Raw genomic sequence first — 14,647 nt, 5'->3', positions numbered from 1 at the left:
TAAATGTTGTGTTTCCTGTTTCCCGACCGACCCTAAAAAAAACCGCCGACCCTAGCCTTATTTTTGTGTGGACCCCTGCATATTGCTGAACCAAAACATTTTGCACGACGCTACCGAGAGAATCGCTGTTATTGGTGGAACATCGGGCGCCCCGCTAGCGTTTTGAAGTCGTGTAAACAACGCTAATAATTTGTCTGATTTGTTTGTAAAACAAAGCCATCGACTCCGAAAATAGTTTAAAAGCCGATACATTTACGAACTAATCGTAGAAAATTCCCTACCGTACTGCACCATCAGCATGCGGCGGCCGCAAAAATTCGGCAACGCGAAAAAAAAATGTATGGTCCATGATAGCAGTATTTCTCATAAAAATAATGTATATGATGTATTTTTCCCCCTTTGTCGGTCTTTTAGTCCCAAAACGTCTAAAAAAGCGGAAATTTGCCCATAAAACCGGACGAGGAAAGGTAGCTATCGACGTAAACAAATTATAAGCACATGGCGAAAATCAGCAAAATCGGCAACGGGACAGAAAAATGCCTGGTCCATTTATCGATATTTACCATGAAAATGTCGTCTGTGGTGTATTTTTCCTCTGATGTGAGTTTTTAGGTCGCAAAACCTCTAAAAAAGCAGAAATTTGCCCACGAAAACGGACTGGCAAGGCATGGGGAGGGCGCGTGTTGACGCCTGCATGACCCCCAAAGGTTGAAGGTCATAGGGCACGTCCATTGCGCAATAACCTTAAATCGCCGATTTAGCTAATTTTTTGGGGTTTCAAATTGATACAATCACACTATCGATTTTTAGGCAAACAAAGGGATAGAAACCAATTAAAATTTTGTGCAGTATTAATTTTTTTTTCTTTAGAATTCTTTTTTGTTTCCTTTTTTTTCTCCCAAATCCCTGGGAGAACCCTGAAAACCTGTAGACTTGAATCAGGACCTGAATCTGAATTTAGCCCTGCAAGGGCTAGGGACATCTGATCGACCGTTTAAAGCTCCATGATCTGACACCTGAGTACCTGAGTGATGAAATATAATATTGCACAATCGATTTTTCATCATGTTCTGCTTATATAAACACAGCAATCAGCAAAGTCTAAAAAAAATAAAAATAAAAATAAAATAAGATAATCCCTACCTACCGACCCTACTTTTTTCTGGACTGAAACAGGAAACACAACATTTTTTTTCCTTGGCCCAAGCACAATGAACAGTGGACCACAGCTTAATGTCCCGTCCTAAGGACTGCGACCCCTTCCAGTAGCGTGCACGTCGGGTGATCGACAATGGTCGGAATTTGGATATCCAACCTCGTGTTCCAGAAGGGGGGACACTAGCCACTGGACCATGCATGCTACAAATGACATGTGCATTCAAATATATAATGTATGCTACATGTATATCCCTACTGTATTTTTTTAGGGATAGGGATTTTTCCTGTGACTAGGAAAGGGTTCTTTATAATACCCTCACAATCCTAAACCACAACCCCCCCTACTGTACCTGTTCCTGGGTGGGGACGTCTCCTGTAACCAGCAGCCAGAACAGTCCCTCGGGGAGGGGCTCCTCCCCACCCTGCGCCGTGGGCAGGACCTTCTGGCACTCGGGGATACTCAGCCCGCGGAAACGGATGCCCTGGGAAGGAAAAACAATTCAGGGTTACCTTCAACTTTTGTTTTCGTGTGCAAGGCCATTATGCTTTGCCATTTGCAATCTGTTATACTGTAGATAAAATCTTATGCAGATACTGTACATAGATCTATAACTACGAACTTTTAAGAACAGGAACTCTAAGCCATGTAAAAATGGTTGCCATTAGATTAAATTTGCAGGTAAGACTGCACTGATTTTTATTTGAATGAGATATGAAGAGGACTATACATGATGTTATAAAAAAAGTTGATGTATTGTTGATGTGTGGTAAGATTGACTTAATAATGTAAACAACATAAAAGCTGTGGCCATACCTCCTCTGGGTCCAGTACAGATGTCTCACAGATCATGGACTTCATACCTCTCATGCCACCATACAACTATGGGTGGGGAAAAATTAACAGTATTCAAGGCTTAATCTGAACATGACACGTACATGACTTCATCCCATGAATAACAGTATTATCTTGTACAGCAATGATTCTGCAGTGAAAATACACTAAGTTCTAGTTCACATATCACATCATTTTATCATTACAATTCTTAGAATTAACTTGACAACCCTATACTGCAATTTTGAAACCAAATCATAGAGCACATAATCACTTTCCCACCTGGTCAATCTGGATGTCCCCAATCTTACTGGCACCATGTTGACTCCTAAAGCTCTTGATTTCTTCCTGCTTCACTGGGATCATGGCCGCTAGGACCTCCTTAAGATCCTTTGAAAGGGACAAGTGAACCATATACGCTTAACATTCTTACTGCTTAGGTAGCCTTGTGGAATACAAAAATGCATGGCTTATAGCTTACAAAGCAGGGAAAAGGTTGAAACGGAATAGTGCATTTAGAGGGTGTCATTTTGTATAGACATGCATTACGATATATTTTTCCCAGAACTGTTACAGTGACAGTTAAGCTACTCTTTGCTCACCGTTTGTGACTGTGTTGCATATTTCCTGAGGCCATTACTGAACCTTGGAATCAGAGGCTATGAGGAACAAAGAAATATTTCTGTAAGTATTCATAACAAAATGCAATCTTTTCACATCATACACACTACATGTACTGCATTTCAATTTCAATCACAACCCCTTTTTCCTTGTGCCTGTGCACCTGTTGGGTTTTCCTTGACAGGTGCCTCACCTCTGGGCGTCATTGCTGTACAGATTTCCCCTGGGACTGGTACAGAACCTAGCACTGATTAAACTGGCCATCATTTATTATACTGTATATGTTGTAACACAATAACACTTACACTCTGTACTAGAACAATCCTACAGGAGGTCAAAGAATGACAACAACATTTTTGGATTATTATTACCATACTCCTAGATCTTGTAAATGTGATACATACAAGAAAAATTACATGTCCAAATACTCTTAATTAATAATAAAAATAAGTATAAAATATTACAGCACATTTCTATCATGTAAGGAATCATCTTGAGAACGCAAATCTTTCCATAAAAAAAGCTGTTGTCTTGACAGCACTAGTGTCACCTTGACATAACATATATGACCTTTACTACATGTATTCCATTATCGGCTATATATAGGACATTCTCTGAAAAGTCTACTTGACAAATCTGGTCACCTCAATGGCATATTACTAGTACACAGCTTTGAAGTTGAAAGTAGAAACCATATACTTGGTTGAAATTCTTGAATAGTACGGCTTGGCAGATACATGCAAGGCCCAAAGGTCACTGCTTCTTTCTGGCATACCTGGCTAGATGTTGTGTCCTTGAGAAAGTCACTTCACTTGCCATTGTGATTTCTCACTCCACCCAGGTGTAAATGGGGATACTAGTAACAAGTGCTCAAGATTGATTTTGAGCCCAAAGCCTCCATGCTGATACTAGTATTCCCCTGATAGCCATAATTAGCACTTCGAGTCCTAGTTTCCCCTTATCTGTAGTATGTATCTGTGAGTGGATCCAGTTCCATTAGCTGGCCTGGGTCTCCTATCTGCCATGCAATGATGTCACGGTGAGCCATGGGAGCATTCAGGAGCTATGACAGACTATTCTGTCCTAGCAAGCTACTGTGTCGTGTGGGTGTAAATTGTAATGATGGGCCATCACAAAAGTGGGCCTGACACATCTTTTATAGATACAAATGACACAGTTTATATCATATGTTATGACTGTGGTTCTATTTATGAAATGCTTGGTTTCTTTCTTGTACTTATAGTATTATACACAATACATGTATTCATAATTTATAAAATGCCTTGGTGAAAACTGTTTATTGGACAGCCATTCTAAGCTTGTGGTCGACTCGGTCACTATTCCACATGGCACATATGTTCTATCCTAACCATTTTATTGGGGTTAAGTGGGTCAACTTGTAAATCATTTATTGTTTAACAAGCTGCCATTATTTATGGCCTTATCCAACATACCAGGCAGTACTTAAGACACTTCAAAATCTCCATGAAAAACTATATCACCAACGTTTTTCAAGAAAAATCTCATCTGAATCAACCCAAGAAGCCTTTCAAAGTGCTAAGCTTGTAAATTATTCAATATGTGTACCACACTATCTTTTGTTCTACCGGCACATAATCTGGGTCAATGGGTTGGTGGAGTGATTTGGACAATGTATTATGTTTTTACTTAACTTTTTTGCCTAACCATCAACCTTATGCAAGTTGACAACATGATCATTAGTCTCTTCCCATGGCCTTACCAACAATGTTCTCAATCAGAAAATTTCCAAGGCAAATTTGGTCACATGTGAGAGGTCGACTTTGCTGGACGATGTGTCCTACAAAAATGGTCAGGCATACAAATATGACACCCCTTGAAAGGAAAGAAGCCTTGACATACTGAAAAAATGATGTATCAGTACAATCTCTTTCTATTTGTAGTAGTATATGATGTAAAATGTAGTAGTCTTACACATCAGATCTACATTTGCATGCTTGAGAGAAGTTGAGACAAATAGCTCTGGGCCTTCCTCAGATAGGCAAGATTTCCTCAGGGCATGTTGGCTGAAGACAATTTGTAAGGTCCTGGCAACAGTGTGTCAGTCTGAGTCTTGAGTCCAGGTTACAAAAATTTGGAATTCAGGTCTGACCATCATCATAGTTTTTATACCTCCTTTCAGAAATTCACGCAAGTCTGATACATTTCTATATATAGAGAGAAACAATTTATAAAGATTTTCTGGGAAAACAGGTCTGACCTCCACATACAGGAAGTTAAAGAAATCCATAAATTACCTGTCCCTGAAACTATGAAACAGACATGTATGCAACAAACACCCTCTATATCGAGAATTCGTCCATATCCTAATGTCTTTATGCATTACAGACACTACATAGATAACTTATAACGTTTAAAGACCAAGGAGGTCAATCTTTAACCTCTTGAGCAAACTGAAAGTCACATGTACTGAGAGTGACACTAAATCTTCGCCATAGTCATGTAGGGTATCGACAGTGCTTTTGATACATTGAGCATGGTTACAAAATACTTTATAACTCCAACTTATGACAGTAAAAAACACAAAAGTTAAGAATTTTGTATCTTATAGCTTGTTGCAACATCACGGTGACCCAGCTGACGCCCCGACAGTCCACCTTGTTCGCGCCCCCCTCCCTCCTCACCGGAGTTGCTCACGTGCGATCGAGGCATACGACTCATGATAAGCGGCTTAAACTGCTTAAACAAAGACATCGGAATGTTGAGAATTGTCTTACCTTTGTTGGGGCGTAAAGCCGCGCCGTAACTGTTCTAAACATGGACATTTTTCCGTCGAAAACGAACCTTTCCCCCACCGAGGGCAATGTACCGGTCAAAGTGCTCCCGTAAGTGAGACTTGTCCCGATTGTGATTGGACAATGTTGATAACAAACCAGTCGTTTATTGGTCAATCTCTGTTTTAATTTATGTTTTGAATGTTCTGATTGGCTGGTACAGACAGTGTTCGAAAAATAACTGAGTCTGCGCAGTAGATAAGGGTAACCCCAGTGACGTCACAAATAAATAAATGCTTGCCTGTCACATTTATAGTAAAGGCAAGAAACCGTGACTTTGTGACGATCTTTGAATATCTAACAATCATTATCCAGTCATTGATCATGGTCTTTGAACAATGTTTGCTTGGGTAAATTTTGTAAGGACATCCCTCGCGAATTAGTACATGTACTTTGATCTTATAAAACCTGGCCACTCAAGTTGACATCTTGTAGTCCTGATCTTTGAACTTTAGACCTTGGACTTCTTCAGATACAGACATTAGGTGATGTTTGTGAGGAAGTTGGGGCAGGCCTGCAGCAGAGGGACCAAGGCTAGAAGGTACAATATGTCAAGCAGGGACAAGGGCATAACCCTGCAAATTGGCAAGACTACATAACATTGGATTGTAACATTAATGTTTTGTATTTACATGGATATTTATCATGGGGTGATTGGCAAAACTAGTCTGCGGGTGCTCCATTCTGATTTTTGGGCAAGGCATTTGACTATGCGATTCGAAGAATTTTACAGAACCCCATTATTATACACAAAGTTATACAGCAGACTGTATGTTGTTCTGTCAGGTGGCCTGCATTTGTAAGCTGCTGCTGCTGCCATTTACCAAGGATGGCGAAGTTGCATTCTGGGAAAGGAGATCACTTGGAGAGGACCAAGGAGAACACCAGACAGCAGGTAGAGACAGCTATCTGAAAAAAATCAAGGTCAAAATTAACTACAGATAAGATAATGCTTAACAACGTTACCTGTGAACTGTTATTATTTTGCACAAAATGTCATTTTACATGACTGTATGTGTTGTGCGCTTTAAAGTGTGCATGTATATTCAACCAATGAAATTTTCTTTAACATTAAACAACAGGCATGACTAACATATGTCTTTTTTGCAGACCTTGACAGAAGCTGTGGTGGAGAGTATGTATGACCTCTCACCTACAGTGAAAAGTCTCAGTCTCAAGGTTAACAATGAGGATTTCAGCTTCAAAGCTGGACAATGGTGAGGAGCGACAAAATCTCAAACTAAGTCTCTTGGTCAGACTTTTACCTGCTCACTAGAGGAAGATGCAAAGATGCAGAATAGGCAGAAAAAGACCAAGAAATAAACCCCTGCTGATTCATTCTGCATAGAGCCAATCCAATGCAAGTTCAGGGTGGGGTGGTAGAACAAGAAATATTCTGAAGGAGGAAATCTATCATTTCTCAGAACATTTTTGTCATGATTTCATCCTTGAAGCGACAAAAACAACCTACGTGAGTCCCTTTATTTTTTGGTACCACCAATAAATAGCTAGAAGAATGCCCTAAGAAGTAGCTGTCATATTCATGGTCACATCCGTTCCAACTTTATTGTTTTTCCCTTTGTACAGGGTTGACTTTTTCATCCCCTCCATAAAAACTGTTGGCGGCTATTCCATGAGCTCTGCACCCCACAAACTACAGCACCAAGGCATACTAGAGCTGGCTGTTAAGTTTAGTCAACACCCCCCTGCCAAGTGGGTCCACACACAGGTAACAGCTGTTCACTTTTGTGTTGTCCCTCCCTAGGGTGGACTTCTTTATCCCAGAGTTGGAGGGTGAGTTCACAGGGTTCTCTATGACCTCAGCACCGGGTCAGCTGGAGCATGATGGGATACTTGACCTGGCAGTAAAATGTAGTGAAGAGGCGCCGGCACATTGGGTGCACCACAAGGTGGCAGTTTTTTGTTTCCTGTTCTGGCTATACTAAACTTTGCGAAAGGCTTGACAAATTGCTATGCTGACAGGTCTGGCACTCAAATGCTCACACAAAAGAAATGAAAGCCAAAAAACTTTCCATCTCATCTGTACTGTATCTGTATTAGCTAATGTACATTGCTTCTGGCGCAATTCTGATGAATGTGCTCATTGTGGTTCGAAAATTAGTGTGATAAAGGGTTAGACAATATGACACTACAGTTAAAAGTCATATTGCTATGTTCTAGTAAAAATGTATATACATGTATCTGCCATTTTCTACTTCTTGCTTTTAAATAAAAAAAGATTAGCTCTTCAATCTACATTATCAGTAGTAAATGTGGTAGACTTTTGTAAGATTAATCATCCTGCTACAATGATATGATCTCTTATTTCAGTGTCATGTTGGGTCAAAGGTTAGAATGAGAGCAGGAGGAGACTTCAACTTTGACCCCCAAGATGGAGACCAATCAAAAGACTTGCTGCTAATTGCAGGAGGTGTAGGGATAAACCCCCTGTACTCAATAGTGCAACATGTGGTGGACTTACATCGCTTGAGTCAGAAAAGTGAAACAGCGTACAAACCAGGACGGACTGTGCTACTGTACAGTGCCAGGGATGAAGGGGAGTTGTTGTTTAGGGTAAGAAAATGTTATTTTTGTGTAGTGAAATAAAATGTTTGGGTTTCATTGAAAGTTTTCTACATATTCTTGGTGCTGAACAACATAAGACCTGTCCTTGGTGCTGAACACCATCAACACACAAGAAAACATACCTGTCCTTAGTGCTGAACACCATCAACACACAAGAAAACATACCTGTCCTTAGTGCTGAACACCATCAACACACAAGAAAACATACCTGTCCTTGGTGCTGAACCCCATAAACACACAAGTGAGCAGACCTGTCCTTGGTGCTGAACACCTTCCACGCACAGCTACAGGAAAATGTGCCTGTTCTTGGTGCTGAACACTTTCCACACACAGGAAAATGTCCTTGGTACTGAACACTGTCTACAAACAGTATTTCAGGAGTTACATTTTGATGCAGGATGTTGAACTTTCCCATACTTTTAGGTTGGTGTACTAGTACATGTACAATGATTGATTAGATGAATAGATGGGTCAATAAATAAGTATCAGAACATATGACATTGAGAAAGACCAAATGTTGCAGTTGCATTTTTCTGATATAGGAGCAGATTCTGAGGCTGTGTAAGGAGGTTCCTGACATCTCCTTTCAGTGCTTTGTGACTCAGCAGCAGGAGTTCAAAGACCCCAGCCAGTTCCCTAGGCCAAAGGGTATGAAAAAAAATCATCTAACCTTGCTTATGTATAAAACTTTGAAAGTCCCTCTTTTCATTCATTTTGATTCTTTGTATCAAAATAGAACAAGAAGGTTAGATTCTGACGTAATCAGCAATTTATTTTAGTTAACAATTATTATTAAGATACCCTTCAACTGCAAAGAAAGAATGATCCTGTTATGATATTTTCTTGCTCCAGTGGGGAGAATCACACAAGAAGACCTGAAGGCGGAGCTATCTTGTCTCCATGGCGATCACATCTTGTCGTACATCTGCGGCCCCCCTCCCATGATCGAGTCCATGGCAGACCAGCTCAGCTGTCTGGGGGTGGACAGAGGGAACATCAAGTTTGAGAAGTGGTGGTGACAGTCTGGTATAGCTGGAAGGGATCATGAACTTTATGCTTTAGGCCATACTGGGGTTCTGTCCAGTGTCTTGTGGTATTCTTGTCATTTGAGAGAATCTTGTTGCTAAAGACACAATCATGGCCATTGTGTCATTTTGACCAGGGAGGTTGGCTCAAATTAGGACTACTAGGATATGGATTAATCACACCAAGAGAATTGGTGTGGCCTTAGCTGTGTCAGGTGAAACTTTAGTTACTCAGTGATATCATCATCATCATCATCATACATGATATACCTTGCTGGTTTGGGAATTACATGAATTTAATATCTTAAAAGAGCATGAATGACGCATGGAACATACCTTCTCAATTGGTCTTGTGTTAACCAATATTAATGGAAATTCCACAGCCCTTAGCAATAGATGAGTTTTGGTGGCTGAGGAAAGCGTCTTTCAATGTAATGTTCCTTCCTAATAAGCGTCATCATAAATTCCTGTCACTTACTTGCACACCTGTATAATAGCCTTCATTTCTGTCCTTGGTAACCAAAAGAAATCACATACTAGTTTTGAGTGACTTGCAGCTTGATTTTCTAATAACAGTTTATCCATTAAAAAAACAGCCTCCCAGCCTGTAGGTACAAAAACATGCTGAATAAGACGGATTTTTTACAGTTACTTGTCAGGCAAATACAAATTAACATTGCAATATATATAAAAACACATGAACAAAAACCTTAGAAAAAGCCTCACATGGGCACTAAAGTAAAGACCAGAGAGTCCTAAGAGTCTTACTTCGAAAACTCGTTGTACAGGCATATTGCCTTGTGTAAGAAAGAGTGCATTTCAGACATGATCATGAATTGACAACCCTCTTGTTAATGCGCAGTATCTTGCTATGTTGTGGCTGCCGCCCGCCTCTCACTGATCGTACGATCCGTTGAATATACACATAGAACTTTCAGAGTTCAAAAACAGGAACAACTGTCATCTGTTATTTGACTTTTTTTTTCAGATTTCGTAGCATTTCAATGATAGCTGGTACATTACATTTTCTGTAGATGGTAACGTTGTGTATGACTTTTAAAAAAATCCAAAGTTCAGTCTTATTTTGTAAAACTAGAAGACGTCAAACAAAATAAAACAGGGTTTGTGTCGTCTGTATATTGATACAACCTATTTCATTTAAAAAATCCGTAAGGCCGGACTGACTTGATTTTGTAGATGGCAGTCTACTTCGTACTGAAGCTGAAACATCGGCACATGTACTACTTAGCTGTGGCAGGTGAAACTTTTTTTTTACTCAGTAATGTACCATATGAATTTGGGGAGAACATGCATATTTATTTGATATCATCTTAAAAGAATGTGAATGACGCACGAAACATACCTTTCACTCATCCTTGTGTTAACGAAAATTGATAGAAATTCCGAGGAATGCACCTTTCATTGTAATGTCCTTACTTGATAAATGTCATCAGAAATTTTCCTGTCACTTAATTGCACACCTGTATAATAGCCTATCTTGCTGTCCTTGGTAACCACACCAAATCACATGAATTGACTTGTGGCTTGGCATTTTTTTCTGACATGAATTGAGAGCCCTCTTGGTACTGTGCAGCTTCTTGCTTTATTCTGGCTGCTGACTATCGCAGACGTCTGTGCCGCCGCTTACTGGTCCTGCGTCTGGCGCTGAAGTCTGACCACATCCAACTCAACCATGTTCAACGTTAACAACAGCTCTCTTTTGCCATCTGGTACCGGCGAGACATCAGAAGGAGACTTCACCAGGCGAATTCCCTGCATCCTGTGGCACTTACAAAACAAGTCATCCTACGACCAAGCCCAAGAAGCCTGCTCCGCGTACACAGACTTCATGGAGTTGGGAACAGGAATGGCTGTCGTGTTCTGGCTGGTAGGACTCGTGCATTATCATTTCTAACGCTGCCGTGCTTTGGGGAATCATCCGAGCACCAGAGCTACGCAAACAACTCTCCTTTCTCATGGCAAACCTAGCTGTGGCAGACATGTTAGCTGGTATTGGACTCCTCTTACGGTGTCAAGCTGTACCGGTAGGGTTGACCGGACTGTATTTCACAATGAATATTGCGACTTTCCTATTATATAGTCAGATGATGTCTGCATCAGCACTATGCCTGATGTCTATAAGCTCTTATGTTGCTATAAGGCATCCTATATTTTTCCACACCCATGCTCACAGGGCAAAACGCGACGCAGGTGTGGCCATTGTTTCTTCGTGGCTTGTTCTGACCCTGTTTGGTTTCGCGCCCAGTATGGGTTGGAACTGTCTAGACATGCCAAATTTAAAGTGTTTCAACTTAAACCCCATAGTGTTTGGTTATCTTGTAGCTACCATAATGCTCTTACTAGCCGGTGTCATGCTGGTCACAAATATAAGTGTATTCATAGCCATCAAAGCAAGGCAAAAGAGAAGGCTTGGGCAGCCAGGGGGTCCCAACAATCCGGGACAAAACAGTGCAAAGCAAGATCAGCCTAACGATGCAGCAGAACGAAAATACCAAAGAAGTGTGCACAAGGCCAGGACTGTTATGATTCAGGTAGTAGCAGCCATTACATTTTGGCTATTACCCATGATAGTCATCCCAGTGTGCCGTCTGGCTGGGGAGAAGTGTCCGCTTCCACGCGCGGAGACAGGCGTAGCTTTCATGGTGGTGTTGAACTCGGCGGTCAATCCAGTCGCAACTATCATCCGCACACCGGACTTAAGAAAGACTATCCGTCAAGATGTTACAGCTATCCACGAGGCACTTGTCACCATGATGCGGGGAAACCGCGTGAACCCACAGGACGAAGAAACTCCCCAAAATCAGCGGGGCGGTACCGGGGCGGCTTCTGGGAGTGAACGGACCATGCCAACAGGCCAGCCCGCTACAGGACCAAAGGTAACTCGCTCTAACCAGGTAATGGCAGACTGTCTTGATCAAGAGATTGTAGAACTCGACTGAAAGAAAACTGCCCTGGAACCTCTACTTAGAAAGTCAAAATTTTGACATCATACATGTATGGACAGCAATGACAAGTGCTATATCTGAAACACCACATGATATAAAATAGGGTTCCTAGTGATTTTGATTCAGTAGAATGTAAATATATGTATGTTATGACTGTGCTGTCAGTGTAATACATTGTTAGTAGATGCAAATGTACATATAGCACATACCAGTTTGGTGTCGGGGAAAAACATTGTATTGATCGTTTCACATTCGTAAACTAATAAAAATGTGAACAATCACTTCAAGTCTAGAATGTTCTTGATGTGTTTCTGTCGTACGTAGGATGTAAGTCACACCCCTTCCCGCACCAGTTGCATTTTTTGTCGCTTGGTTGGGATACATTTTGATACTGATATTTCCCAGTGATTCCGATTTACGTTTCTTGTACACGTTTCATTAGCCCTTGCTTGTCAATGAGTAACTGCTACTTTTGCATTGAGTCAATGTCCCTTTTAAAATGCTATAGACCTACATGTTTACAAATGTTGGAGTGTACAGTTCCTGCCGTTTGTTCCTGTGTGACAGTGGGTCGGGGTTGGGGTTAGAGTTAGACGTCCTGTTGATATAGGAGCGTCTGGAAACCGTTGCGTGGCACGCGTTTATTGTTGAATAGAGGATAGGAAAAAAGAATTATTTATGACGCTTTAAACGTTCCGCAACGTCATAGACGATTGGAAGCGTTGGAAACCGTTGCGTAGCATGCGTAAATGTATATTGTTAAATAGAAAGTTGGGAAAGGAATCACTTTATGACGCTAGAAATGTTCCCGAACGTCATAGACCTATCGAACAAGAAGCATTATGACGCCGGGTGTAACCATAACTCAGGATGTCACGAACATCCTCCAAACCGCAACAAAAAAGAGCCAAGCAAGAAAATGGCAGAAGGTCCAAAAAGTCGTCAAGTAAAGTCACTGTTACTGGAGGAGGGGGGAGGGTGCTAGCCTCCAAGCGCCGCGGTAGCGTGAAGAAAGTAGATAACCAGCGAAAGCCGAGACAGAATGGGCGGGCGAATTCAAAGGCGACAGCGCAAGACTTGCGTCTGCGCGGACGGACGGTACAACTTGCGAACTCGCCAAGAGCGCGGCCGGGGACGTCTAGGCGACCGTCTACTTCAGCCAACAGCAGACGTGGTGCGGTGAAAACATCGTCAGCAAAGCAAATCCACAAAGCGCCTGAGCTCTGCTTCGAATTCTGCACAACAAAATTCCTCTAGGTCCGTGCCAGGTAAATACGTTGTAAAAATACAGTAAATCTGAATGAAAATGAATGAAACACATATTTTAATTTTCAGAAGTAGAAAAATGAGACGCTACCAAATTGTACTTATGTAGCTACATGTTTGGCTTATCTTGTCACTACCTTTGATAGCAATCACTATTGTCTTGATACAGATTATACAGATGTCGTTTTTGTGTTCACAACTAGTGTGCAAAGTGCCAAGAACAGGCCTCTTCAAATTTTGTAGGTAGCATACTTGTCCCTATATATGAAATAGGTGACTAAAACAATATTGTGTCAAACGTTCAGTACGAAGGAAAGGCCTCTTCAAAATTTGTACGTAGCACGCTAGCCCCTATGCATACATAAAAATTCGGTCTCGATTCATATGATTCAGCCGATATTTTGTGTTTGGAATGTGTGTGAAATGTTCAGTACCAAGGACAGGCCTCTTCAAAGTTTGTAGGTAGTACGCAGTCCAAACACTGTCTCGATACAAATGATTCAGCCGATATTTTGTGTTCAGAAGTATAGTGTATGAAATGTTCAGTACCAAGGACAGACCTTTTGAAAGTTAAAGTAGCACACTAGTCTTATACATAAAAAACTCCTGACTGAAACGCCTCTGTACTTTAGGTACAGGTTATGATCGTGAGTTGGTCCCCCGGCGCTGGGACGATGAGGGTAGACCCATCTACACCAGACGCGGCCGGCAGATGGTCATGGACATGAAGTCACGCAAGCGCAGTGAAGTCCCGGTACTCGTAGAGAGAGAGCTTCGAGGCGGAAGAATAGTCATCACAGAAAAACGATAAGAAATAGATACACTTCAAAGCAACAATTGAAAACACATATCTATGGTAACCATAATCATGTCTCAAATGTACATTTCATTTTAGTAACGTTAATACTGAATGAGCTCAAGTGACAGTAAATGTATGGTTGAAAATATGTAGTTTTTATGACATTTGTTTTGGGATGAGACGGTATACAATAGAGCTACTCATCGAGGTCCCCCCCTTATACAACATACAAATGCTAGGCAAGAGTAGGCGAGTGTGGTGCTCATAATGTCCTGAGTACATTGTTCCTGCATATTTGGGCTTTCTTCAGTTCCGGTATGGTCACGTACGCTTGGGATAATAGAAGAACAAGGCTCTTGTTTTATACCCATACCTTTCGCCGTTTGACTTCATTTTCTATATGGAATTCGTAAAAAAACAAACGAATAAACATGTTGTAATCTATAAAACAGTTTGCATCTGTATAAGGCGAGGTTTTACGTGGCAAAACATATGAATGTAGACAGGTTGCTCAGGTGTGGGGAGTGTTCAGTTCCAAGGACAGGTCTCTTCACAAGTGCAGTGTGTAGAGTTAAAAAAAT

The 14,647-nt window shown here is 41.1% G+C and overlaps 3 protein-coding genes and 1 pseudogene across 4 annotated transcripts in view; 3 read left to right on the top strand and 1 right to left on the bottom strand.

Moving 5' to 3' along the window:
* LOC109478766 (citrate synthase, mitochondrial-like) overlaps positions 1–5,503 on the bottom strand; it is a 12,023-nt gene extending 6,520 nt beyond the window's left edge. The window contains exons 1-5 of the mRNA XM_019780520.1: positions 5,368–5,503; positions 2,593–2,649; positions 2,273–2,380; positions 1,973–2,038; positions 1,509–1,640 (exon numbers count right to left, since the gene is read on the bottom strand). Coding sequence (XP_019636079.1) covers positions 1,509–1,640; positions 1,973–2,038; positions 2,273–2,380; positions 2,593–2,649; positions 5,368–5,415 — 411 coding nt within the window. The 5' untranslated portion in view covers positions 5,416–5,503. The remainder of the gene's footprint in view (positions 1–1,508; positions 1,641–1,972; positions 2,039–2,272; positions 2,381–2,592; positions 2,650–5,367) is intronic.
* Positions 5,504–5,652: 149 nt separating this feature from the next.
* Positions 5,653–9,218, top strand: LOC109478767 (oxidoreductase NAD-binding domain-containing protein 1-like). Of its 2 annotated transcripts, none has more exons than XM_019780521.1 (7): positions 5,653–5,965; positions 6,211–6,319; positions 6,535–6,641; positions 7,190–7,334; positions 7,756–7,998; positions 8,553–8,658; positions 8,863–9,218. In XM_019780521.1, exons 1-7 carry the CDS (start codon positions 5,913–5,915, stop codon positions 9,027–9,029), a joined length of 930 nt encoding a protein of 309 aa, XP_019636080.1. In that variant the 5' UTR covers positions 5,653–5,912; the 3' UTR covers positions 9,030–9,218. The 2 variants fall into 2 exon arrangements, with proteins under 2 accessions (XP_019636080.1, XP_019636081.1); XM_019780522.1 differs by lacking the exon at positions 7,190–7,334 and adding an exon at positions 7,012–7,153 and having other exon boundaries at positions 5,656–5,965.
* Positions 9,219–9,249: 31 nt separating this feature from the next.
* On the top strand, positions 9,250–12,623 carry LOC109478765 (lysophosphatidic acid receptor 3-like). Its single transcript, XM_019780519.1, is given in 2 exon segments — positions 9,250–10,932; positions 10,934–12,623. Coding segments are annotated over 2 exon segments (1,266 nt in total). The 5' UTR covers positions 9,250–10,728; the 3' UTR covers positions 11,996–12,623.
* A 202-nt stretch (positions 12,624–12,825) lies between these two features.
* LOC109478822 lies at positions 12,826–14,436 on the top strand (annotated as a pseudogene).
* Positions 14,437–14,647: the final 211 nt, after the last annotated feature.

The sequence above is a fragment of the Branchiostoma belcheri genome, unplaced genomic scaffold (assembly GCF_001625305.1).
Source record: "Branchiostoma belcheri isolate BF01 breed outbred unplaced genomic scaffold, Haploidv18h27 scaffold45, whole genome shotgun sequence".
NCBI classification, from domain to species: domain Eukaryota; kingdom Metazoa; phylum Chordata; class Leptocardii; order Amphioxiformes; family Branchiostomatidae; genus Branchiostoma; species Branchiostoma belcheri.
The sequence above is the reverse complement of the archived record's forward strand: the minus strand, read 5'-3'. Positions and strand labels throughout refer to the sequence as shown.